The sequence below is a fragment of the Branchiostoma lanceolatum genome, chromosome 1 (genome assembly GCF_035083965.1).
Source record: "Branchiostoma lanceolatum isolate klBraLanc5 chromosome 1, klBraLanc5.hap2, whole genome shotgun sequence".
Classification (NCBI taxonomy): Eukaryota; Metazoa; Chordata; class Leptocardii; order Amphioxiformes; family Branchiostomatidae; genus Branchiostoma; species Branchiostoma lanceolatum.
The window spans coordinates 11,277,024-11,303,729 of record NC_089722.1 but is presented as its reverse complement, the minus strand read 5'-3'; the positions used below and the strand labels follow the sequence as shown (position 1 = coordinate 11,303,729).

General features: G+C 41.4%; 3 protein-coding genes and 1 long non-coding RNA gene across 8 annotated transcripts; 2 read left to right on the top strand and 2 right to left on the bottom strand.

The window, feature by feature from the left end:
* Positions 1 to 378: 378 nt before the first annotated feature.
* On the bottom strand, positions 379 to 18,436 carry LOC136434080 (uncharacterized). 3 transcript variants are annotated; one of them, XM_066426815.1, is made up of 4 exons: positions 18,232 to 18,429; positions 16,030 to 16,640; positions 15,320 to 15,794; positions 379 to 1,026 (listed from the first exon to the last, which is right to left on the bottom strand). In XM_066426815.1, exons 1-4 carry the CDS (start codon positions 18,307 to 18,309, stop codon positions 895 to 897), a joined length of 1,296 nt encoding a protein of 431 aa, XP_066282912.1. In that variant the 5' UTR covers positions 18,310 to 18,429; the 3' UTR covers positions 379 to 894. The 3 variants fall into 3 exon arrangements, with proteins under 3 accessions (XP_066282912.1, XP_066282921.1, XP_066282904.1); XM_066426824.1 differs by lacking the exons at positions 15,320 to 15,794; positions 16,030 to 16,640; positions 18,232 to 18,429 and adding exons at positions 3,557 to 4,031; positions 4,728 to 5,065; positions 6,415 to 6,605; XM_066426807.1 differs by lacking the exon at positions 379 to 1,026 and adding an exon at positions 14,046 to 14,997 and having other exon boundaries at positions 18,232 to 18,436.
* On the top strand, positions 1,096 to 3,322 carry LOC136434123 (uncharacterized). Its single transcript, XR_010755704.1, has 2 exons — positions 1,096 to 1,814; positions 2,288 to 3,322. It is a non-coding gene; the product is annotated as an uncharacterized lncRNA (long non-coding RNA).
* Positions 7,207 to 22,122, top strand: LOC136434108 (ubiquitin-conjugating enzyme E2 D4-like). Of its 3 annotated transcripts, none has more exons than XM_066426863.1 (6): positions 7,207 to 7,285; positions 8,669 to 8,793; positions 10,094 to 10,124; positions 10,858 to 10,885; positions 11,042 to 11,152; positions 13,084 to 13,681. In XM_066426863.1, exons 1-6 carry the CDS (start codon positions 7,263 to 7,265, stop codon positions 13,219 to 13,221), a joined length of 456 nt encoding a protein of 151 aa, XP_066282960.1. In that variant the 5' UTR covers positions 7,207 to 7,262; the 3' UTR covers positions 13,222 to 13,681. The 3 variants fall into 3 exon arrangements, with proteins under 3 accessions (XP_066282960.1, XP_066282970.1, XP_066282978.1); XM_066426873.1 differs by lacking the exons at positions 8,669 to 8,793; positions 10,094 to 10,124; positions 10,858 to 10,885; positions 11,042 to 11,152; positions 13,084 to 13,681 and adding exons at positions 19,282 to 19,406; positions 19,572 to 19,602; positions 19,910 to 19,937; positions 20,394 to 20,504; positions 20,674 to 22,122 and having other exon boundaries at positions 7,215 to 7,285; XM_066426881.1 differs by lacking the exons at positions 7,207 to 7,285; positions 8,669 to 8,793; positions 10,094 to 10,124; ... (1 more) ...; positions 11,042 to 11,152; positions 13,084 to 13,681 and adding exons at positions 18,738 to 19,098; positions 19,282 to 19,406; positions 19,572 to 19,602; ... (1 more) ...; positions 20,394 to 20,504; positions 20,674 to 22,122.
* On the bottom strand, positions 21,020 to 26,246 carry LOC136434096 (uncharacterized). The gene is made up of 5 exons (XM_066426836.1): positions 25,734 to 26,246; positions 24,233 to 24,559; positions 23,119 to 23,385; positions 22,362 to 22,700; positions 21,020 to 21,849 (listed from the first exon to the last, which is right to left on the bottom strand). The coding sequence occupies exons 1-5, from the start codon at positions 25,857 to 25,859 to the stop codon at positions 21,682 to 21,684; spliced, it is 1,227 nt and encodes a 408-aa protein (XP_066282933.1). The 5' UTR covers positions 25,860 to 26,246; the 3' UTR covers positions 21,020 to 21,681.
* Between the last annotated feature and the right edge of the window lie 460 nt (positions 26,247 to 26,706).

The following is a 26,706-nucleotide window of genomic DNA, read 5'->3' as shown; positions in this document are numbered from 1 at the left end:
TTCTTTTTAAACACTTTTTTGGTCACCAAAAAACGTGCAAAAGGGAAATCCCCACCACACCGAATCATTCATCTGAGTTTCGAGCCACTAGTGGCTTTCTTTCCCATTTCAGCGTTAATACTTCTCATCATGATTTCAGTTATTTTCTTGTGTGAACACTAGTGCCATCTAGCGAGCTGGAACAAAACACCATCCGCCTATCACCACTTCAGTGTGTTGTAAAAACTTACTCAGTAGAACCACGCTCTGAGCTTCCCTATCCACTCCTCACAGGTACACTACATAATGCCCAAGACAGCGGAGGCTTTCGGGTTTTACATGGGCTAGTAAAATACATCTTAAACATGAAGACGTAGTTCAATAAACATGCCATTGCAGGCCGGTTTGATAATTTAATGACAGTGAAAATGGCACATTCACAGGAAATACACATTGCATGACGGTCCCAGAATGACCAAGTTCGCTATAACTTAGGACTTAAAATCAGCCTAGGTCCTTTTTATAATGGCAGTTACAAGTTTGAAACTAGTCAACAGGTGATATACTTGTTAAGCTGTTACATCATATCTTCCCAGTTCCTATGATTACGATACAATAATGTGAGCAGAATAAAACTCAAAGATAAAAATGCTAAATGACTAAAATAGAGACGTATTGGTACCAACAGATCAAACTTAACAACATCAAAGGCAAATGCCACAGTACTTTATTTGTGTATCTTTGCAAACCATCTTCAGGTTTTCATTTAGGGATGGAACATGCACCAAAGAAGTTACAGATCTATAAGATGTTTAATAGTGACATATATTTTCGATAAAACTTTGGTTGAAGTATCTCTCTTCAGCTGGAGACACGTGTAACAATAACGTAAGAGAGCTGTGTTCCTCGGTCATCTCAGTCGTCCCCGGGGATGGTTGTCTGCACGTCGGCGACCTCACACGGACTGTTGTACGTGCCGCACTGGTAGCGCCCTTCCTCTGTGGGCTTGAGGCAAATGAAGCAGAACTTCTGGCCACAGATGCAGGCCTGGATACAGGGGAGATATCAGACAAAGAGTCAACTTTGATAGGTGGTTACATAAAGCAGCAAGTGGAGTTGTACTAAGGATTCCTTGTGTCTCCAGGTTGTATTGCAATTTCTGTACAAAATTAATTTTGTCATTGTACCCCTGTAGACCTGTAAGAAGAAAAAGCTGTTACATTCCTGTTACATAAATGTAAGTTACAAAGCCAGTATGATGGTGAAAGTGAAGACAACACCTTTTATGATTCTAAATAATCATACACAGATAGGTGCATAGTCAGGCAATGCAAGAACCATTTAAAAGACAACAATGTTACAAAATACAAGTATCATCAGTATCATACCATGTGTAGGCATGTCAAACCTCCGCGTCTCCGCATTAGAACGCGGCGGCGCGCGAGGCAGTAAATGTTTTTACAAAAATCTTAAAAATCATCCGTATGCATTAAGCCACTGAAAATTGTTGTCAAGAATCAATGGATGATTTGCTATCATGCTACTATGTTTTTAGTTAAAAATTTCAATCGAACAAGGAGCTAAAAATCATTTAAGTTGGAGATGCAGGCGAAAAACCGCCCCGTTTTGACGCCGCGAACGCGGCACGCGATTTTGAGGCCCGCCCGGCGGAAGTCCCATTTCCAACTCAAAAGCCACAAGCCGGTGTAGCACACAGAACTCTAGGAATGCTTTCAGGTGAAAGGGCAGAGATCAAGGTTCACGCCAGTGGTGGGACAAAGTTTGTACGCCATTCTCGGCGGGAGTTATGGGCGAAATAGCAGAAACCTCCGGGCGTAAGTGGATATTTTCGCTATTTTTCTTGAACTTAGCAATTTTGTCCCTATACTGTCGCAAATATAGATATATTGTGGTAACCATGGTGTAGTTTTAGTTTCTATTTAGGCGAGTTTGGCTTGTGGGTTTAGCGATACATTTTGAGAGTTTTTTTCGACAGCCCGAAAAATGACGTGCGCTGTGTGCGCATACGTGACGGGGGAGGGGGGCGTGAGATCGCGCACTTTGTATGTGCTCGAAATTGAACTTATTGTCATAAATCCTGCGCTATTTAACCGTAGAATGGTCATATATTTTATGCTGAATGTAATATACCATTCATATCCGATGGTATGGCATACTTTGGACGCAGCAAACAATTTTCCACTGTCGTAATTCTGTTGTGTATATACACTAGCGTTACGATCATACAGTCCGAATTTGTCACAGTTGTATGATCTTCATTCAGATCGGTCCTTTTTTGATTTTCCAGTGGATACAAAGGTGGCATATCTGGTACAGCTGTGCAGAGAACGTGGGCTGCCTTCAAGCAAACTTGAACAAGTTGAAGATTACACAAACATCAGATCAAGTGTTTGGTGACGAAAATTCAATTTCCTAATTCAAATTTTCAAGGGGAGAAGCTACTTCAGGAGAAAAACTTGAACACTAAATTAATTACTGATAATGTACTAGCCAGAAAGTAAGTTGTAAGTCTGCTGTACTGTAGGTAACTTATTATATGTAGCAATCAGAGATCTTAGTAGAATGGGTAACATAGGTATTGATACTTATAATAGCACCATACTATTATCATTCTGATTGATCATGATGTTAATTAACATATTTAGCTAATTAAGCATTGGAATATTAATTTTTTTAAAGTATAGACATTGTTAGGAACCTGTTTCATCAAGCTTACAACATCAGTGAGTTCATGTAGCAGCCAATATCAGTGTACATCATTAACAATGTATGCCTTTTACTATATATGGCTCATTAGTTCATTTCCAATTAACACATCTTCATATAGATCTATTATTGCTCCTGTTGTAAAAATTCCTGTACTTAAGTCAACATGTAATGTAGGTTAACAGTTGAAAGTTGTTTTAGGGAATAGGTAGTGCAAATAAGGATAAGTAAAACAACTGGTTGTACATGTGTATTTGAGGATCAGTTCAGTTCATCCTGTTGAGGATAATTACCCTCATTTGCATATCTTGCAATTAGCCAAGACTGCAAAAATACATTATTCTCATAATGATCTGTTCAACAACAAGATAGTCAGAACATCTAGTTCCTTCTTCAGTTTTCAGCATGTTTAGAAATGTATGTTAATTGATTGGCACTATTGTGGATGAATAAATTAGTTAGGGTTAATTAGGGCTAATTAAGATAAGATACTGAATATAGGTCAAAAGTAAAAGATGACAGTCTGTCCAGTTATATTATCTTTAAATGCTGAAAATCTGAACAATATTGGTCAAAGTGTTTAAGAGTTACATTAAAAAGCATGTAAATAACTGTGGACTTGTGGTAATTTCTGGTGCCATGTTGAGGTCAATCATTCCCATAGGGCCAATAGATAAGTATCTTCTAATGAAAACGTCCAACTTTTCAACTTTGAAAAACTCTGAAAAATTTCAACTTTGTCCGATTTTGACAGGATAAAAAGCATATTAAGCGGAAGAATCTGATCTGTACTTTGGCAACAATTTCAGCAAGTTATATCTTACCAATAAAAATGGTGTGACATGCCTACCATGTGCTTGCAGGCCCTGTCGTGTTCGATGAGCATGCCGCACTTCAGACACGCCCTGACGGCAGGACACCCAGCCACGCCCACGATGGCCTTCCTGTTGCAGTCGCGGAGGATCTTCAGACGCTTGTCCTCCCCATTGCAGTCTGCATTGTTGCACTTGTCGACGCTTCTCCCGACCCACTCGTGCAGGCAGTACCAGCAGAAATGGAACTCAGCCCCATCCGAGGCCGAACACAGCGGACACACCACGCGCTTGTCTTTCTTGTCGACCCGTTCGCACATGGAGTGACACTTGGGGCACTCCTGGATGCCCATCCCCTTGCGGAGGTAGTTGTCAGAGATCTTGATCTCGAACTGCTTCTTTTCATCCAGGGAGAGGACGGCAAGACGACGGACCTCAAGATAAGACCATTCCTTCCCACAATACTCTGTAGTTGGACTGATGTAGGGACACTTGAAGATGTACTTCCCAGCACTGAAACATTGGCAGAAAACATTCTGTTTGGTAAAGGGACAAATGCTATATGAGATAACATCAAAAGCTTCAGACCCACAGTTGCTTCCCATGGGTGTGTCAACAAAGTTTCATTTGATTGGCAAGGTGGCTGGGATGCAAAAATAGGTGCATACAGATTTGCTTAGTTTGCAACATTACTGGTACCTAAACCACCTTCTTTCCATTTACTCAACCTTTTCTCTATTGAAGTAGTTTTGCACCAAATCTGTATTGGTTACAGCCTATAGGATTAGGCAGCAGGGAGAAGGTCTCCAGGACCCATCCTGTCCAAGAATGGAAATTTGCACAGATAGGTGTAAACCAGTCCTAAAGTCAGGCAAGGCAAAAACCATTTTAACAACAAGTATCATCACTCCTCGGTATCATACCATGTGCTTGCAGGCCCTGTCGTGTGCGTAATTTGCTTGTTAGGATGGACAAAAACTTCATTCCGTTGGACCTTCAAGTCCTTCAAAAAAATCTGAACTTCATATGTGAAAGTGATGAAAAAACATGCAAAATTTTTCGTAATCTTAAAACGACAAATTTAACAGCAAAAATCAACAACAGAGATTCCTAGACAATGAGCGGGATGGACAAAAATTTAATGCTGGAGACAGCAATGGATTGACTCTAGATGACAGCAGTTTTGTTTGTTTGAAACATTGTGTTTACCTCAGAAGACTCTCGCAGTAGGTGGTGAGTGTCTCTGGCGTGATGGCGTGCCCGCAGGACATCTTGGCGCGGGGAGTGTTGGGGTCATCCTCCCAGCTGATCATGTCAGGTGCATCTGTCGTCTCCACGTCCTCGTCCAGCTGTTTCCGTGGTGTACTGCTGCCTCCAGGCAGTCGCAGGACAACAAACAGGGTGGACTCATTTTGCATCTGGTAGTCAGAGAGATATTTCCCCACGCCATACTCCAGCTGCTTGGTCGTGTACAGGATGCGCTGGGTCTCTGGTGGTATGTTGTTCTTCGCACTGATCTTCTTGATCAACTCATCCACCATTGCATCCTGGAAGAAGAGACACCTGAATATGAAAATTCTGTTTGATATTGAAGACCACCTAGAAGACCACCTAGAATAAACCACCAAGAAAAGTTGTGCAAAACGCCCTGAACGTGTAACATCTGCTTGGAGATTATTCCCAAGGGCCCTTCGCTGTCTTGGCGCTCCTCCCCAGCCCAGGGCCCTAATCTCCGAGCAGATCTACACCGGTGCCAAAATCGTATAAGCTTATACTATTTTGGCACCGGTGTAGATCTCCTTGGAGATTACCCCAGCCCTACTCTCCAAGCAGAGTGAAGATCATTGAAGTGACCTTATTACCATATGCCCCGATTTTTGTCCGCACTCCCGAAGAAAGTTGCCTTTGCTTGGAGCTCATTAGGTCAGCCAAGGAGAAGGTTATATGATCTTATATAGAACCTCCTATATAACTTCCTTGGGTCAGCCCAACGTTCCCACTTTTCAAAAACAAAGTAGCACAGTATCTTTGCTGTATCCTGTGACAGGATACAGCAAAGATACTGTGCTACTTTGTTTCATCCTCGTTCACCAGGACCCTTCCGCTCTACGTTACATCGCTCGCGGAAAAGGCCCTGGTAACACGGGATGGCATCCATGGTTATTACGATATCGCCACCAAAACAGCTTCAGCCAATCAGAGGGGTTAAAACCCGTTTGCTTCCTCTCATCGGAAGCAAGCGCGCAAAGAACGCTGGGAAGCTATCAACCAATCAGGTTACGTGTTACGGATAGCTCATTAATTATTCATGAGCTACAACTGCCGTTTGTCCCAAATAAGGGTTAGCTCATTAACTATTTATGAGCTACAACTGCCGTTTGTCCCAAATAAGGGTTAGCTTATTAATTATTCATCAGCAAGTCTCGTCGACCTGCAATAACCATGGATGCCATCCCGTGTTACCAGGGCCTTTTCCGCGAGCGATGTAACGTAGAGCGGAAGGGTCCTGGTGAACGAGGATGCTTTGTTTTTGAGGATTCCTGTCCCTCGAGCTTGTGTCATTTGTAACCGGCACAGTAGTTGGCAGCTGGGGCCACCTAACGTACGTGGTGAGATTTGGCGGGAAACACAGCCAGGCATGAAGATTACTGTATAATATATAACCTCCTTGGTATAATTTGCTAGATCTTGCTGCGATCTTGGACTAAACTTTTTACGATACGATTTTAAAGTGATCGGTGTCACGGTTAACGTGACGTTAGCTGCCTATAGCGATTCGAAACACGAAAGGGGGACTAAACGTATCGGTATAACAGGCTAATACAAATTTCCTCCCACATGCCTCACGTTGTGATTTGAAATAACGTAAATAAGCAAGAAATAAGTAAAATGTTACCTTGTGGATTCGTATGACAGTTGTATTCCCTTTAATGCCCCTAACAAAAATTTGCCAGATGTCAGGACCATCCATATTGCAGGTAACGGAAAGGAAAAGTAAGATTAAGATAGTCTGAAACTCCGTGAGAACCATTGACCGTTCAGTGTTGTGACCGTGTGATGGAAGGGACTGTCCAAGTCATATCAAATCTGGAGGTGTGGAGACGGGGATACCAAGGGCATGGAGAAATAGGGGAAACCATACAACGTAAAGTAATTTACAACATGACAGTTAAGTTGAGTCATCAAGTTATTTCCTTTTTAAAGATAAAATTAAGAAAGCTGGTTACAAAATCTAACGTCAGTTTTGTAGCATCAAAAACAGTTCATAACTGCAAACTTATTTGTAATCATTTGTAATTATGGCACAACCCGCATAGTACCACAAGCCCATATTTAACGGATTTTCCCTATTATAATGAGTTTCACATGTTGGCGGGCTTCCCAGCTAGTCCACTTTTCATGAAGGGGATAAAACGTAAACTGTATGTTTGAAAATCTTACACCTTGCTTCAGTGAATGAAAATTGTTGTAGTCCAAAGAGTGTATGTAACATATACTTAGTTGAATGTAAGGTTGATAACGTTACATTTTATTAACAACAAAAATATATATTGTTTTAGTATAACCTCCCATGCCAAAAGTAAAAGTGTCCACGTGCACACAAAAACAACGTTCTGCCATCATTCTGACATGTCTGAACTCATCCTAGAGTAGAGTAGAGTAGAATTTTCATCCTGCAACCCATTTCGTTTTACTTCTCTTCCTGATTTGTTCAAGTCCACTTTGAAGACAAGACTGTGATCGATGGAGAAGCAGTTTGCATCCAGGTTGGTTGCAGTTTGATTTTGCCGAAATATCTCTATAAAATATCAAGTAACGTTAGGAAAGCCTGACTCGAAACTTGTCACTTGTGTACCTTCTCTGGAGTGGTCAAATAATGTTTCTCTCTGTCGAATACAAATTTCATTGAAGATTTTTATGGCCTTTTGTTCAACTGGAAGAGTCAAAGGGTGTCTTCCTGGGGGCTGTGACTTCCCCAACCGCCTTTGTCGGCTCTTCAGAACTCTTGTGAATCAGATAGCCGCAGTCCACGCATCACAATGATGTCATTGATAGGGAAATTCCTAGTTGCATACAAATAAAACCATGTGCACGGGTCGGTCACGAAGACGTTTTCATTCCAGACCTTGTCATTGTGATGCTGTTGTCTTTGTGATCAGAGCGGTTACACTTTTTAATACAAGTAACAATGACACATTGTACTATACAATACTGGTCTCCTAAGCAGTGAATTGAACCAACCTTCTTGATTGAACAGGAGCTAAAACAATAAAAAATTGCCAAGAACACCAAGGATATCTATTAAGATTTTTAATAAATAAGTTAGGCTACATAATGTCCGGCTTGCAGAAACTTTGCGACAGGGAAAATCTTTTTTGTATTGGAAGACACATCTTCTAAATATCTCACATTAGATTTGGAGTCTGCAGAACTTAACAAGTTTTCACTTTAAGGCCGTGTGCAGAGGAAGTAAACTTTTAATACTCAACTAGCTTCTAGCTTGTTATCCGAACCAAGGACATTATATAGGCTTGCTCAACGGATTGCAGCGCTATTTGCTGTTCATCTAAATGTGGCCCGTGAACTTCAAAAAGTGATTAGGACACATTAAATCCGGCCCGTACAATTTGACACTTGCATTAGGTACTCTATGTCCCAGAGTGTCCTAATCACTCTCTCAAGTTCACGGGCCTCATTTTGATGAACAGCAAATAGCGCTGCAATCCGTCCAGCAAGCCTTTATAAGTCCCCTTTCCTACTTGCTCTTGAAGGGTAAAACCCCCCGCGGCTCGTTTATTAGATCCGGCCCGTACAAATTGACACTTGCATTAGGTACTCTATGTCCCAGAGTATCCTAATCACTGTTTCAAGTTCACGGGCCACATTTAGATGAACCGCAAATAGCGCTGCAATCCGAACGACCTACGTTCGGAACATAGGGCGCTCGGAACATAGGGCGTTCGGAACATAGGGCGTTCGGAACATAGGGCGTTCGGAACATAGGTGTGTAACCGTTTTCTTTCGGTACTTTCTTTTGTTAACCATCTCTGTAGGGGAATTTGTTTTTTCAATATCAGGCAAAAATCAATGTGTCATTGTGTATGCTAATGTCATCCATGAAATTTACTTGCCTCCACCTACATGAACAGGGTACAGAAGGAGCTAGCAGCTCTGAGGAAGTCCCGTCCTCTGGGTATCCAGGTGTCGCTGCCTTCAGACAGCCTGCATGAGTGGGAGGCTGTCATCCCTGGACCTGACGATTCTCTTTATAAGGGTCAGATTTCGTAACGTTAACTATATATACGTACTCTTGACAAATATTTAAACACTACACACAACAAAAGACTTTGCTACTCTGGGGAGCTTTTGAGACAAACTCTGTCTCTTCATCAATCTGGTAAAGTCATCTCGCCTTGGAGTTCTCTTGTATGTGTATCTATATCAATATACCGTAAAATCCCTATTTGCGTACGCACTTTTTAAACTTTTCAAGTTGCAAGCAGGTGCTCCAGGCCGACACCAAAGTCGGGGTGCGTACGTTAGGAGGGGTTCTTCCTCGGAAAAATCGCATATCAGCATGAGAGTATGGTACATCTTCATGCAAATGAAGTGTGGAATGCTACCACACAATCAATCAGTAATAAAGAATAAATAGTACATATATTTAAATTGTTTGATATTTTCTACCCAGAAACATTTTCTCAGTAACCCTTTAAGTCGGTAAACATCATCGGAAGGATGATCATGTCAACCTCTTAACTCGTCGATGAAGATTAGACTCGAATCCACTGTTATCCTTGACCGTGAACCCCGCTGGTTCGAACGTGTAGTAAGGGAGGCAATATATGAGAGGATATAGTACAATCCAACCCTCAACAGGAAAGGAGGGCTAAGGGTGGAACTGTCTGGCACTTGGGACATAGCCTTGGGGGCAAACCAGCTTTAGCTCCTATATTAAAACAATAGGAGCTATTGTCCCCTTTTACTTCAACCTTGTCTTGAGGTGTCTAATTTGCTTTCTATTGGACTATCTAAAAATTTGTCTTCTCCTTATTTGCATATCAATTCATAGTTCGTGGTTATAAACCTGCTGTCCAACTGATCTTGCTCACAGTCACTGACGAAAAGTAGTGGATGCTACTTGAAACGTCTGACCGTTTCCAAAATCATATCCAGTTGTTTGAGTAATTACTTTTTTGGTGTAACCGAAATGCTGGAGAGGGGGTGCGTATGTTAGGAGGGTTTTTCCCCTGAACGTTTCAACTCACTGAGTCAGGCCCGCAATCATCCCCAAATCGGGGGTGCGTATGTTAGTAGGGGTGCGTATGTAAATAGGAATTTTATGGTAGTGTTAATTACCTGTGCTCAGGTGTATAGTTATGATATTCGTACTCAAATCACTCAGTATTGACCTGTCACTGTAAAAAGGCCCCTTTGCAGGGACAGAAGTGTGGGGTGATGGGTAAAAGTTTTATATTCTATAACATTGAAGTGACATGTTAATTTTTGCTTTAAGCACTGATTGCATACACGTACATCTATAAGTCAAAAGCATTTTTTTTTCTTCACAACAGGTGGGAAGTTCAAGATCCGCATACTTCTTCCGTATCCTTTTTGTGTCTGTGCTAATGACAATGCTAATCAGCAGGATGTCCCTGTTGCTCAACTGGTAGCAATTAGCTGGTAACTATGGTTCAATCATTGGAAGGCCATCTCAGTTGGGGCTGCACTTGCCTTTCGGAAGAGACGTAAAATGGGGGTCCAGTGTTTAAAGAGGGGCCTTGAGCAAGTTAAAGGAAAAGGGCTAGCAACCCCTCCCTGTAAGAATATACCCTGCTAGTGTAACATCAAGGGAAGTTGCTGCCCTATGTCACAGTATGTGCCACTACTTACTACAAGAGTCTGAACGAACGAACGAACAAACAAACAAACAAATGAACGAACAGAAGTATAATTGCTGTCATACAAGTTGTTAAAGTGTTACATCCTGAGCACACAAGTCAAGTGTTGCTTTTGTTATTATTTTGTTCTCTCATCAAAACGTAAAATGATTGTCCATTGATTGCACCAAAGACATTCTATAGACTAATGTCCTTGAATGTTTGTGTTTATTGTTCTTGCAGTGGCAGGTATTTCTGAGGTACTAGTAAGCTTTTCTTTGTTCATTAGTACATCAGAATGGGACACAGTCATGTCAATGATACAGAATTCTTTAGGCAGCAAGACACTATAGGTTACTGTGCCTTTGTAAGATATTTTGCTGCAATTATCTTTAAAATGCATTTTATTGTATACTATGCTTTATGTATCTGCTTATGATCCTTGACTGACCATCCAGGGAGAACTACCCCCTTGCACCCCCAGTTGTAAGTATTATCACACATTTTGAACTACTGGGTACATGTATTTTAAATCACAGACCAAAATAATGCTATGTTACATTTTTGATTTTGAATTCTACAATTCTTCACAGATCAATGTTTTGACCCGGGGTTTCTTATTTCTTTCTTTTCATGTGTTAGGTCCACTTTCTAACGCCCATCTACCACCTGAACGTGAGTCAGACGTGTGGACAGGTGTGTCTCCGCTTCCTGAGTGAAGATGAGTGGGTGGCAGGTGGAACCATTGAACAGGTTAGTAACCACACTAACTTTTTAATGGTTTAACATGAAATTGTAGTCTACTCATTTGCTATTCTTACAGAATTTCAAGTCAAAGTTCTGGCATTGTTTCCCCTCAGGGTAAACAGACACACACATGCACAGACATGCCCCAAAGAATACTTATTCTTTTGGGCATGTCTGTGCATGTGTGTGTCTGTTTGTTTGTTTGTTTGAATCTTTGTAAAGTAGAGGGGACTCATTCCTCAGCTAACCAACATCTATCTCTCCGCAGTCATCTGTCACTCAGTAAGACATCTGTGGCTGCATAGTTATATTCCCCTTCCAGTGGGAAGGGGGATATATTGTTTTTGCTTGCCTGTTCTTCTTCTTCTTCTTTCTTCTTCTTTCTTCTTCTTCTTCTTCTGCCAAAAACCAAGTAGATGCGCGGTGGTAGCTCTACTAATGGTATTGCAGAAAGTTATATGTACCTTATATTACAATGTACGGATGTTATATTTGAAATGTAGGTACCTGTACGAAAGGTGAATACACCTGACAATAAATTATGCTAATGAGTACCTTATTTGCATAATCTATGCATAAACTTGTATTTCCCTTACCATAAAAGCTGTGGATGTCATCTTTGAAATGTAGGTACCTTTAGGAAAGGTGAATGCACCTGGACATAAATTATGGTAATGAGGACCTCATTTGCATAATTTATGCAGAAATGTGTACTTCCGTTACCGTAAAAGCTGCAGATGTCATATTTGAGATGTAGGTACCTTCAGGAAAGGTGAACACACCTGGCCATGAATTATGCTAATGAGGACCTCATTTGCATAATTTATGCATAAACTTATATTTGCCTTACCGTAAAAGCTGCGGATGTCATCTTTAAGATGTAGGTACCTTTAGGAAAGGTGAATGCACCTGGACATAAATTATGGTAATGAGGACCTAATTTGCATAATTTATGCATAAACTTGTATTTCCCTTACCGTAAAAGCTGCAGATGTCATATTTGAGATGTAGGTACCTTTAGGAAAGGTGAACACACCTGGCCAAAAATTATGCTAATGCGGACCTCATTTGCATAATTAATGCATAAACTTGTATATTCCTTACCGTAAAAGCTACGGATGTCATATATGAGATGTAGGTACCTTTAGGAAAGGTCAGGAAACCTGGCCATAAATTGTGCTAATGAGGACCTCATTTGCATAATTTATCCATAAACTTGAATTTTCCTTACCGTAAAAGCTATGGATGTCATATTTGAGTTGTAGGTACCTTTAGGAAAGGCGACTACACCTGGCCATAAATTATGCTAATGTGGACCTCATTTGCATAATTTAGGCATAAACTTGTATTTCCCTTACCGTGAAAGCTACGGATGTCATATTTGAGATGTAGGTACCATTAGGAAGGGTCATAAAACCTGGCCATAAATTATGCTAATGAGGGCCTCGTTTGCATAATTTATGCATATCCCTCACCGTAAAGGCTACGATTGTCATATTTCAGATGTAGGTACCTTTAGGAGAGGTGAACACACCTGTATATAAATTATGCTAATGCCGACCTCCTTTGCATAATTTATGCAGAGACTTCATGGTAATGGGAGGGGAATATCCTGCATTTTCCCGAAAATGTTGCCATTCTAGTTCCCCTTTAGAACTTTTATTCAGCCTATTTGTTTGAATCTTTGTTCATTCATGAAAAGCTCAAATCAGCCAGCATGGCAATTTTCATTGGAGTCTGTGTGTGTCTGTGATGTACACAACGAAGCATTGACATACATCCATGGTGATGCTATTTTTACTGTGGGACTGGAAAGGTTACAACAAAGCAGTTTGGGCTGTTTGGGTAAGGAAGTCTGCCCTCTGATTGCCTTGTTTTAACCCAGGAGTAGGACTATTTTATGCCCACCGCTTGACTTGTAACTGTCTTCCATACAGGTGGTGAGTGCCCTGTTCTCTCTCCTTATCCGACCAGAAGAGGACAATGCCTTTGACCATGCTGTTCTCAACGACTACCACCATTTCAGACGACAGTATGACAAGTTTGCTTGCGACAGTGCTAGAAATGCTAAATAGAAAGCAGATATTAGTTTGAGTTTGAAGCGTTTTTCCTTTGTACTGTATAAACAACATACTGCTTACTAAATGTTTAAGTAGTTTACAGTTTGATTTTCAATTTACTGGCTAAAACTGTCTGACCTTATGATGGGTTTTACTTTTCTGTTGAATGGACCGTCAAGATGAGGATTAGGAAATAAGTAACTTGAAGGTAAATTTAGCTGCAGAACAAACACAGTCTAGACAATTTGCCCTATTTCAGGTCCAACAAATGAGTCGTTATTTTTCTGCTTGACATTGTACATGAAGCAAGGTTTCTTTTATAGACCTCTGGCAGTGAGATTATTACTGAGGAGGTTATATCTTCTGTACTGATGATTGGTTTATGAACAGGATAACTATATAATGATAATTTTGTCTTCAAGATTTTTTATGTGTGCATTTCTTGGCAAAAGAAACAAAGGAGTTGAGAGGTTAACAGCTTTTTGTTCAAATCTCGGTGATTTGAGTCTTGTGTACATGTGAATTAGGGCACCCTAGCAGCCTTCTGGACAATGTCATACTGTAAATCTTGAAAAAGTTCTACTGCAAACATAACATGAAATCCTAACCTGAAAATTAAGTTCCTGCAAAAAGAAAATAATTTAGATCTACAGTGGTTGTTATGACCTGTCCCTGGTGCTGAAACCATCCACTCGGATTAAGAAATTTACTTTTTTATATGTAACATGCTGTAGTGAAAAATAGCCACAAGTAGAGATCATTACTAAAATAGGCACCCCAGTTCAGTGACTCAGCTACATGGAAAGTTGCACCTTTGAAATAAGAAACACACTACAGTGTAGTTTGTTTTGATTTTCTAATCACAGCAAAGAAAGAAACATGCATGAGAAATAAAAATATCTTTCAACACATTATCAACTGTTAAGATCTTAAGAACAATTTCACCTCAAGCATTTTAGGCACCACTGGTTATTGCATTTTGAAATCACCATTATAGAACACATCAGGACAAGCTAACACTACGAACAATCACCCAGGTAAATGCCACAGCCCCTCTACCATCGACCTCCAGCATTCCATGTAAAACCCTAATCAATTACAGAATTACAAAGTTTGTTTTGATAGACCCTATGTAATCCTTAGATTTCATTAGACTTTAGAATGAAATAAAGTGTTGGTAGTACATGTATCCATCTCCTCGGTTGATAATAACCAACATTGTAAGAAGCCTCCATAGCTAACACGGGAAAAGTTTTTCTATTGCGTCTTCTAATAAGATAATCTGACTGCTGCATTGTTCCCACGATAGCTTTACTGGCGCATACATGCCATGAGATGCATGATCTAGGAACTTTACACTTGTGTTTTTTCCTTATTATAATTAACACTATCAGCATGCTGAGCTAAGTTGAATGCGATTCTGCATGGTGTACACATTTATGTGCTGAAAAATTACAAACATTGGCCATACAGAGTGTATAGTTTGACAAAAGAGTTTGCTGTTTAGAGAGCAGCACGCCGTGTACGCTTTCTATGTCTTTATCTATTCTACTCTTTTTCATCAAATAAAGGTCTAGCAGTCTGGTGAAGCTCTAATGCCATGAAGGCAAGGTTACATGGTAAGACTACCGGTCAGATCTCTTCTGCGGGCAGCCCTCCTCAGTTGTCCCCTGGGATGGTGGTCTGCACGTCGGCGACCTCACACGGGCTATTGTACATGCCGCACTGGTAGCGCCCTTCCACCGCAGGCTTCAAGCAGATGAAGCAGAACTTCTGGCCACATGTGCAGACCTAGTAATGGAGAAAATAGCAGACATGATGTCGGGTGACATGACAGTTTCCGCAGAGCTGTGTAGTTGTGGGTGCATTAAATGTTGTACATGAAACTCCAAAGGTCACAAGATTGTAATCCATTTTACTTGTAGAATGATTTCAGTTATTACGCCTTTATTTTTTTCCCAGATAAAACGTCTTGAATGGATGTAACGTTAATGACATGGGGAGAGAATGTTGGTTTTGTTGTTCTTATAAACTTTCACAAACAGGAACATACTGTTGTAAACTAGTACTATTTAGGGCATTGTCTAGATCGTGTATGACTAGGAAATCGTACCATGTGCTTGCAGGCCCTGTCGTGTTCGATGAGCATACCGCACTCCAGGCAGGCCCTGATGGCGGGACACCCAGCCACGCCTACGATGGCCTTCCTCTTGCAGTCGCGGAGGATCTTCAGACGTTTGTCTTCACCACTACAGTCGTCGTTGTCGCACTTGTCGATACCGATTCCGATCCACTCGTGCAGGCAGAACCAGCAGAAGTGGTACTCTACCCCATCCCTGGCCGAACACAGCGGACACACCACGCGCTTGTCTTTCTTGTCGACCCGTTCGCACATGGAGTGACACTTGGGGCACTCCTGGATGCCCATCCCCTTGCGGAGGTAGTTGTCAGAGATCTTGGTCTCGAACTGCTTCTTTTCATCTGCGGTGAGGACAGCAAGACGACGGACCTCCAGATAGGACCACTCCTTCCCACAATACTCTCCAGTTGGACTGATGTAGGGACACTTGAAGATGTACTTCCCAGCACTAAAACATAGGCCAGAAACACTTGAATCACTAAGCACCTGATGACCCCAGGTGGGAGAAAAGATCGTAACGTTGTCCACCTGCCTCTTCTCAGTGCAATGGAAAATTGGCCAGATGTACTGAGACGGTTACCCCAATAGCTGTTTGAATACTACTTTGTAACTGCTATGACAGGTCTTACTTTTCTAATCATTTTGAAATATATATTAGATGATTGTCAATGACCGCAGTTTACCTCAGAAGACTCTCGCAGTAGGTGGTGAGTGTCTCTGGCGTGATGGCGTGTCCACAGGACATCTTGGCGCGGGGAGTGTTGGGGTCATCCTCCCAGCTGATCATGTCAGGAGCCTCAGTGGTCTCCACGTCCTCGTCAAGCACTTTCCGTGGAGATGACGTGGTGATATTTCTCCCGGTGTTGTTTCCCCCGGTGTTGCTGCCTTCGGTGTCGCTGCCTTCGGTGTCGCTGCCTTCGGTGTCGCTGCCTTCGGTGTCGCTGCCTTCGGAGTCGCTGCCTTCGGTGTCGCTGCCTTCGGTGTCACTGTCTTCGTTGTCGTTGCCTTCGATGTCGTTGCCTTCGGTGTTGTTTCCCTCGGTGTTGTTGCCCCCGGGGTTGCGGTTCCAGGTGTTGTTGTCGCCGGTGCTACTGCCTCGGGCGCTTTTGCAACTGCTGCCTCCAGGCAGCCGCAGCACAACAAACATTGTGGACTCATTTTGCATATTGTAGTCGGAGAGATGTTTCCCCGCACCGTACTCCAGTTGCTTGGTCGTGTACAGGATACGCTGCTTATCAGCAGGTATCGCGTTCATCTTGCTGATCTTTTCCATCATTTCATCAACTGTAGCCTCCTGCAAGAAAAGTATATGAGTCATGATGCATATCAAACACTTTCAACCATAATCATACTATTTGTACTCAATCTACTCACTCAAGGTATGAAGAACTTTGCGGATCCTTATAATGCCCCCCCCCCCCCGATTGACAAAAAGTGCCAGATATCGAAACTCCCTTCCATTTGGCAGACATCGGAAAGAAAAACTCATCAAATGGGAAAGTGGCAAATCTTGAGTCCACTAGCTCAGTCTTATGACAGCTGTTCGGGGCTTCCAATGTTTATCACAAGTCTGGATACGGGGGCACCAACGACAGAAAGCGGAAGATGCTATTTTTTTGTTCATCACAATTCTTTAGTAATTCTAGCATGGACTTATTGGACTAGAGTGAAACAATTTAGTGGCCAACATGTCAATAACATTATTAAAGTTACCTGTGTGCGAAAGAACTTGTAAATACTGCATGTCAAACACGGTGGAAGACGAAACACATTTTATTTCAAGCTGCCCCTTCTTCGATTAAGAAAGAAAGGCCACCAAATTCCATCCAAACTTCTCCATGTTTACAGACCAAAAGAAAACTACTCTCCTGTTAACATCACAAAACCCATACATTACAGAAAAAGTGGGAGCATTCGTCTTCCACTGTCTCGAAAAAAGAAGTCAAACCCAAGTAAGAATTGGGTTTTAGTATTTGAACTAGAATAGTCACATGCTATATTGCTACCAGTTGTCTGTCCGTCCTTCCGTGTTTCATGTACTTGCAATTAGCCTACGGGTAAGAACTTGCAATTAACTTATTATTAGTTGAATGGGTGTCAGAAGGATGACGGCTGAGACACAACGATTTACCGGTTTCGACCTTTTATTCAAAAGTCTTCATCAACTTATTATTATTCGTTGCAACAGTGCGCAACCTCTCCCTAGCGCTAGATGGTACGATCGACCAACACTTTCCCAGACATCCGGTGTTTTTAGTTTCACAAGTCAAATCACACTGACACTCGCACCCCCAGCCTTCATCAAAAGTGAAAGCGCCTCTCACCTACGTGACGCATAGCGTACAAAGCCGTTACTGAACTGCCTTCGACCTTTCTGCATTACCTCTATTCGCCGGGGGCACCATAGCAAAGCCGTTACCAAGGAGTTACTGAACTGCTTTAATAGAAATTTGACTTGTTTTTGAAATTCCCAGTTTTTCTTACAGATCTGTTCACGGATGATCAGTCGAAGGCAAGGTTGCAAATTTGACGTTCGAAGGCCTAGGCACATGGGCCTCGGAGACGGTTGAACGGAGTAGTGATTTGAGGCTGAAAATGCACGGGGACGGTCGCCCCCCGAAGAATTAACCTGAAACCCTTTCAGAGATAAAGACTTCAAAATTGTCCCGGGAGCATGTCCCCGGACGTCCCCTAGAATTGTCGCGCCTCCCGCGCGACGCCTCGTGCTTTCTATATGATGAACATTCGGTCTGCAGTATCTTTCCAAAGAGCTGTTTTCTGGAAAGAGGGAAACTGTCTGATGAAGTAATACTAGTCAGGCCTAAGTAGCAGTAGAAATGGACTAGCGTGTAATCAATGTACGTATGATTTGAAGAAATAGATACCTGGTGGATCCTTATAATAGTTGTTTTTCCCCCGAGGCCCTTGACGAAAAGTTGCCATATGTCGCTGCCCTCCTCCATGTCGCAGGTGACGGGAAGAAAAACTCAGCAGATGGCAAATCTAGAGTTCCCTAGCTCAGTTTCGGTGTGACTATGAGGTGTTCGGGGCTTTCCAAAGTTTATCACAGCTCTGGGCATCCGGCCACGTAATTACGGGGGTACCAACGACAGTGAAAGAGATGGAAGTTCGCCGTTGGCGGTGTTTTTCGTTTGCGCAAGACAATTCCTATAAGCAATTCTATGAGTCACATGGACCGGAGTAAGACTATTTGGTCGCCAATATCAATTCGATAACGTTTTCTTTGGCAACAATGTGCAACGTTCCCCTAAAGCTAGATGGTATGATCGACCAACACCGTTCCCAGAAGTCCAGTGTTTTTAGTTTCGTTGGTTTCACAAGTCAAATAACACGTATACCTTCACAGTCAGCCGAGTCCATTCTTGTACAGAGAGAACATGGCCCACATAACAGCCCGAGTTCACAGAGATGTAATCTCGCAATCCTGAACCTGTAGTGTTTTGGTCTGATTGACAGTGCCTGTGCTTGCAGTGTCTGTACCACACTTTACCCCAAGGGACCCTACATAGGCATAACTAGGGTTTGTTTATACTCTGTTATTCTCGCACCCCCAGCATTTTAAAGTGAAAGTGTTCCCTTACCTGCGTGACTCACAGCATACCAAGCCTTTACTGAACTGTGGAGGAATTCGACCTTTCTGAAATCCCCAGTATCTCTAGCAGATCTGAACAGGGACCGTTCGAAGGCAAAGTTGTATATTTGTGGATTATGGAGAAGCAATTTGCATCCAGGTGAGCTGATGTAACAATAAACCTCAACCTGAAAGTGTCCGTTTCTAACAGCAGCATTTATTATGCATTGTTTATTCATGTTTATGGGAACGACGAAATGTAACATTGAAGTCATGAATGTATTCCTGAAGGTAACTTCTTAGTTTCAGACAGACGTTTTAACCATGGTGCACCCACATACAGGGTACAGAAGGAGCTTGCAGCTCTGAGGAAGTCCCCTCCTCTCGGTATCCAGGTGTCGCTGCCTTCAGACAGCCTGCATGAGTGGGAGGCTGTCATCCCTGGACCTGAGGATTCTCTTTATAAGGGTCAGACTTTAAGAAAACAGAAACTTTATACTAATTTGCCAAGAATATCTTATTTTTGGAAGAGTTTGTTTTGGGGTTTATGGACAGCATAATCAAAAATTAATGGTTAGGATGAAAGCCTAAAAGCCTTCAACGCTGACCCAAATTGTTTATCTTCATCAACAGGTGGCAAGTTCAAGATTCGCATACTTCTTCCGTATCCTTTTTGTGTCTTTCCTAAGTTAAGGTCTACATATCAATAAAAATCATGATTCTTCTGACACACTGACTTAGGATGGAACAAGTAAATGAGATTTGTACTTGCAGTTACTCCCACAATCTACAATGGCAGCTAGTTGACACTTTCCAGCATTTTGTCATAATAATGACATATTACTACATTTGTAGTGACAAGAAGTTTGCTGAATTGCTGTACAATGTAGTACACAACATAATTCTCTTCACACTGAATGAAAGCAAAATTTCATCGAATATCTGCTTGTATTTCTTGACTGACCTTCTAGTGAGAATTACCCACTTGGACCTCCTGTGGTAAGTACTACCAGCAATTTTTCAACAATTCAAGATCACAAACCTGGAGAATGAATTATGTTCATGGTATCCATACATAACATAGAGAATAAATCATGTCACGTTTTGAAATATGGCTTTCTCCCCTACTTTAACTTTCTAGTACTAGTACCTTTTGTATGATAACGTGTTTAATGCACTGTTGTATCTCTTGTACATGATAAAGTCAGTAAATGAGTGGTACATATATGTTTACATGTATCATGTTTGACCCGTCATACACTTCCTTCAAATTCATATTTTCAATCACAAAAGAGGTAAGTATTTGCAGCTATGCAGATGAACTATAAAACATAGCCTGCATCTGTGTAGCTGCAAACTGACTCTTAGGCAAATAGCAGTATCATAAATATCAAATCAATAGCACTCTGCCCATAGAGAAGGATTTATGTTTTCTTACAACTACATGTATACCAGGTCCACTTTCTAACGCCCATCTACCACCTGAACGTGAGTCAGACGTGTGGACAGGTGTGTCTCCGCTTCCTGAGTGAAGATGAGTGGGTGGCAGGTGGAACCATTGAACAGGTTAGTAGTACATGTAGTACATGTAATTGCTTTAACCCAGCAATGTATAAAATCATGGTCTACTCATTCATCAATTGGTGTGTAGAGTGTAAAGTTCAGGTTGACATATTTGGCTCACTTGTATGTTTTCAGGCTTAACACTAGTCTCAAAATATTGTCTTCCATACAGGTGCTGAGTGCCCTGTTCTCACTCCTTATCCGGCCGGAAGAGGCTAATGCCTTTGACCATGATGTTCTCAACAATTATCACCATTATAGATGGGACTATGACGAGTTTGCTCGCGAAAGTGCTGAAAAGGCCAAATAGGTGGATACTCTGAAAATATTTTTCTGTTAGAAGCCCAATCCTCCTGAGCTAGTTTATTCGTAGATGTAAGTGGTGAGTAGGTAATAAAGGAGGTGACCAACACTGAGGAGACTATGAAGATAATAGCGTTTGAACAGAGCAAAGTAAATCCATACAATTGCTGTCTCATTACATTCACTCTCAGAAAAATATCACTCCAAAAAGCATGTCAGGTGTTCTGTTGCTATCTTGTTTCCCAAACAAATTAAACAAAGCCTGGCAAACAAAGAGGCCATTTAGCCATATTTATCATCAGTTATGGAAGACTACTACTACAGAGCAATACCCTACTCTTTCATGTGTATGTGGCACGGAATAAATGGCTATAATAGTTACTTAAAGAAGTAAAAAAAACATGCATGTTTATATATGATGATATTTGTTAGGAGCTTCTACTTTTGTTCTGAACCATCACAGTTAGTCTTTTCCCACTATGTTACTAGTACTTACACTAAGAAGGGATGATAAAAGAACAGTTACAAGACTATTTACTGGCCTGATGTGCCTTGCATCCAAAAGTCGAAGGAGAAAACACTGCTATCAAATCAGGAAAGTCCAATTTCTGTGTAACATTGCCAATAGTGTCACTGTTCTATGCTCAAATCAGACCGCAAAAACACTAAGACTACATATCTATATTTGCTACAACATAAATATGGCATCTTGGCAGTTTTATGTTTGACTGACAGACGCTCTCTAAGTACAACAACATCATGAAAGAAAAGTTGTGTTATAACAACATCTGCTATAAGCACTGTCACATACTGTGCAACCATGATATAAACATGACTGAAGCAGTCTAAGTTAGGTGGGTTTTGGATGAGGATTTCCTCACAGACGCAGACCCAGAAATAGGGTAGAGTTGTTTTTAAGAGGGTAGTCGGACAGACGTCTCCCCTGGTACAGTTTCTGTCCCCTGTACAGGATGTTACGCATCTGTACCGTAGGAATACCGCTCCTCTCACTGATCTTATCCATCAGTCTGTCCACGGTGGCATCCTGCAAGAAGAGCAAAACCCCTTCAAGTTAATCATATTGTAATTCTTGTTTCTTTCACTGTAACTTTATGTTCACTGTTTTCACTGTTACCTCTTGTACCGTGAACTTATCATCACCATGAAAAAAAAAGTGTTATCATTCATGATTTCTTCACACATCCCGTCTGTAAATCACTTACCACCACCGTGAACTTAAAGTTCAGTGAAAATGTCTATTTTCCTTACACCATGAAATTTTGCTACTGTAAAGATAAATTAAATTACAGTATCCTCACTTCTTTGGAATCTCCTGGCTAACATGAGTCGAGTCATCTAGAAATAGACCCACAGACACTGCTTAGCTCAGGTACTGTAATGAATTGAGAAGGAGGTCACCAAATACTGCTCTTTGACCTTCGGGGATCTGATACTGTCTTATTTTCACGCCTCTTACCATATACCTTCCAAGCTTCAATTCAGTAGATGAAGAAGAACATGCAAGGTCAGTTCAGTTTACGCATGAGTGATAAATACCTTGTGGATTATTATATTATCCTTTCGTCCACTGAGGTGGCAAACAGTAAGTTGCCAGATGTTGCTGCTCTCAGAGGCATCAGAGGTCTTGACATCTTCCTCCTGCTTTACCTTCACGTGTGCCGGGGGTGAGGCCTGGCTCTCTGAAGCTGTCACTCTGGTGCGGAAGATGATTTCGATGGTGGACTTGTCTTGAATACCATAGTCGGTCAGACGTTTCCTCTTTCCATACTCCAACTTACACGACTTTTGGTTCCTCTTGTACACGAAAGTCATGCGCTCACGGGGAGAACCGTTGGCCTCACTGATCTTATCTATCAGTTTGTCCACAATGGTATCCTGCAAAAAAGGGACACATGAATATACATCATGGCCAACTGGCATGACATAACATTGTGGAGACCATGTCCACAGCACTTTGGTGGCACTGGTGTAGGGCTGAGCAAGTAGAGGTGCAGTAACATTTGTTATATAATACAAGGAGGTTAAGGGCGTTCTGCATAATATAACTCTCTATTGGGCCACATACCACTAACATATCACATTATCTGTTATTATAGGCCGGACATCTAAAACAAAAGAAGAAAACAATCCCTACCAACCAATCCTAATCTTTTCAGAACCGTGACCAGAAAGACAACATTTTTTTTCTTAGGCCTTATAGACCTCCAATTATTGTTCAGTCTTCGACATTATCAATATCAATATACTGTACATTCACATAGTCAATCAACATTTCATGCAAAGCAATAAATACCTTGTGGATCCTGATATGATATGTAAATCCAGTGTTGTCCTTGATAGAAAGTTGCCAGAGATCAGTGGGTGATGCGAGGCTGTCTAAAGAAGGCACTTCCAGACGCAGGACAACAAACATGGTGGACTTGTCCTGAATGCCGTAGTCCGACAGCTGTTTCCCCTGCCCATACTCCAGCCGTTTGGTCGTGAAAATGATAGACTGTGACTCGATGGGTACCTTGATCCTGTCACTGATCTTCTCAATCAGTTCATCTACTGTGGCATCCTGCAAGAACAGACAGTATGAATCATAGATGACCTCACAACATCAAGAAAAAGATATGAAAACCAGACCAGAAGTTCCACTGCAGTACCATAGCAAGCTGGTAGTGGGTCCAATTCATTTTGAGTTCTCATCAAGACCTAATCACACTCAAAATATAAAGATAATTCACCCAGGTATTCTTGATTATCGTGTTCACAGATACACGCAAGAACATTCCTGAAAACATAACCTTCTTGGTGAAGGTAACTAGAATTCAGTGACCACATTAGTGTGCCAACCCAATGTAATGAACTGTTATGGCTTTTGGAAACATGTTATTTATGTGATAGCCTCACCTGTCCATCATATTACCAAGAATTATAGAATATTGATAACTAATAAATGGTGTCATATCATGTCCTGATATGCATGATTTGTATCTTATGATATTCATCACCACCTGAGATATGTGTCAGAATTATGAATTATTGCATTTCTTCACTGCTTATAAATTTCTAATTTGCAGAACTGGCACCAAACAAGGTTGTCAAACCAAGGACATTTATGTTCTTGGTCAAATCCACTTATTTCTGAGAACACAGGCCATTTGTATCTATAGGAATTGTCGTTTCATGACGTAGATGTACAACAGTGGTGTGGTGTGGACGTAAGATTCTAAATTCTACATCAGCAGTTTATTTCCCTCCAAGGAGAGGCTTTGATCGAGGGACTAGTAATGGCCACCATTTTCAATCGTGGCCACTACTAGCCCCCCAATCAAAACCTTTGCTTGGAGAACAGCAGTCTATCAGTATGCAATCATCATACAGTCATCTACACACGATCTGAATTGTATGGTAATAGGCACCTTTTTGATCCTTATATGATGAGCATTTGTGTCATTTAACTTGGCGGTAAGTTGCCAAATGTTGCTGTCCTCATCCATATCAGAACCATTGGTGGTCTTGTCAGCTTCCTGCTGTTCCTGTGGACTGGGACATCTCTGCTTGAACAAAGGAGGCTTTGCTCCACTTACAGTGTAATGAAGGGTGTACATGTCTTCAATGTGGTAGTCAGATAGACGTTTGCCCTGGCCATACTCCAGCTTGTCCGTTGTGTACATGACACACAGCTGCTCCATACGTATGCTTTTCCTCTTGCTTATCTGGCTGATCACCTCATCCACTGTGGCATCCTGAAAGACAACACACATGAGTACACATGGCCCACAATGTAACATAATCCAAGAACACACATCACCCTCCCATCACAAGTATGTCCATCACCAGTCTACATTACCCACCGAGTCTGTGCTCTGTAGCCACGGTAGGAAATCTGACAGCACCCTTTCCTGATAGCACACTTTTACCTTTTTATGTACGTTATTATATCGTCATATCTTGAACCCTACATTCCCTTTTACAGCCTCAAATCCCTTGATTACATAGATGGCATAGGCATTGCTAAGTCCACAGGTATAGAGACAGGTATGGAGAAGCAATGTCTATGATATGGTTGATGTGACTGCCTATCCAACTCCAAACCTTCCACAATAAACAAGTGACATGGTCCATCTACCAGTATGCTGTGATACTGGAAAATACATTGTTGATTTATACACTATACAAGAATTATACAAGCAACTGGATATGTTTTAAAAATTGTCAGATGTTTCAGATTTCATCCATTATCTTCATCAGTGACAGAGGAAAATCTGACTTCCAACAGGTATCTAACTGAAACTACTAATTTATATATATGTATGTATGTATGTATGTATGTATGTATGTATGTATGTATGTATGTATGTATGTATGTATGTATGTATGTATGTATGTATATATATATATATATATATATATATATATATATATATATATATATATATATATATATATATATATATATATATATATATATATATATATTTATATATAAATGCGTTGAAGACAAGTATAGGACTGTTCAATTGAGGGCATTTAACCCTTGTCCTGCTGAAGTTCTTTATGCAATCTATTTCATTAATTTGATTTTTTAATCAGGTCATTTTCCCTTGACTTTTTCTGCGGTGCGGTGGCATTGTTACTTCCGTATTCGGTGCGTTTTGCTGCAGTGTGATGAGTTCAGCTGAAAAATACCCCCAAACCGCACATATACAGGACCCACATACAGCCTACTAGTATATAATATAGCCATCTCGCAGGACAGGGGTTAAGACAAATTGTTTACAAAATCTATCCAGTTGCTTGAGTAATTTTCATATAACTAAATCATACAAATAACAAACAACATAAAAAATATATAACTAATTACATATGACTAATCATTTCTTGTTATCTTCAACTTTCCTATAACCTTCATCAACATACCTTGTGGATTCTTATGAAGATGGTGCTTCCATCTGGTCCCTTGACGGGAAGTTGCCAAATGTCATTTTCATTTTTTTTCTCCACATCAGAACCATCTTCACTCTCATTATCATAGACATTATCCATCTGATTATCACTCGGATCATCACTCTCATCATCATAAACCACCTGGCTATAATCCTGATTCCTATCAAATTCCTCAGCGACCTCTAATTCAAAATCCTCTAAATCACTACAATTATCAATATCATAACTTGATGACCTTCTCGGTGAAGGCAATGAATAGCTGCTACTGCAGGATTGGCTGTCTGAGTGGTCATCTATATGGGACTGGCTGTCCGACTGGTCATCTCTATGGGATTGGCTGTCCAAGTGGTCATTTCTATGGGACTGGCTGTCCGAGTGGTCATCTCTATGAGATTGGCTGTCTGACTGGTCATCTCTTTGGGACTGGCTGTCTGACTGGTCATCTCTTTGGGATTGGCTGTCCGACTGGTCATCTCTATGGGATTGGCTGTCGGAGTGGTCATCTCTGTGGGATTGGCTGTCAGAGTGGCCATTTCTATGGGACTGGCTGTTCGATTGGCCATCTCTCGTTGGGTCAGTGGGTATATCTGATCTGAGTTGTGCGATTTGTGACTCAATTTCTTTGATTCTCTGCTCCTGTTCTTGGGATGATGATTTGACACCCCCTATCTCCCTCTGTGAGTACTGCAGGCTTCCCTTGGCTGCCTGAACCTTGCGGACAAGGTCATCTATCCTCCTGTTGGTCGTGTCCATAACCGTCTCAATATGGGATGTAAAGTTCCTCTTCTGTAGCTCCATGAGACTGGTAAACTCCTTCTTCTGGTTGTCGAGAAGTTCTCGTAATGTCGGCATGGTGACCACATCTTCTTCAGAGATTGCGCGAACTGTGCTTTTTCTCCTTGGCGCCATGGTCTTAGGGGAGGGGGGCTATGCTGCAACGAGAGGA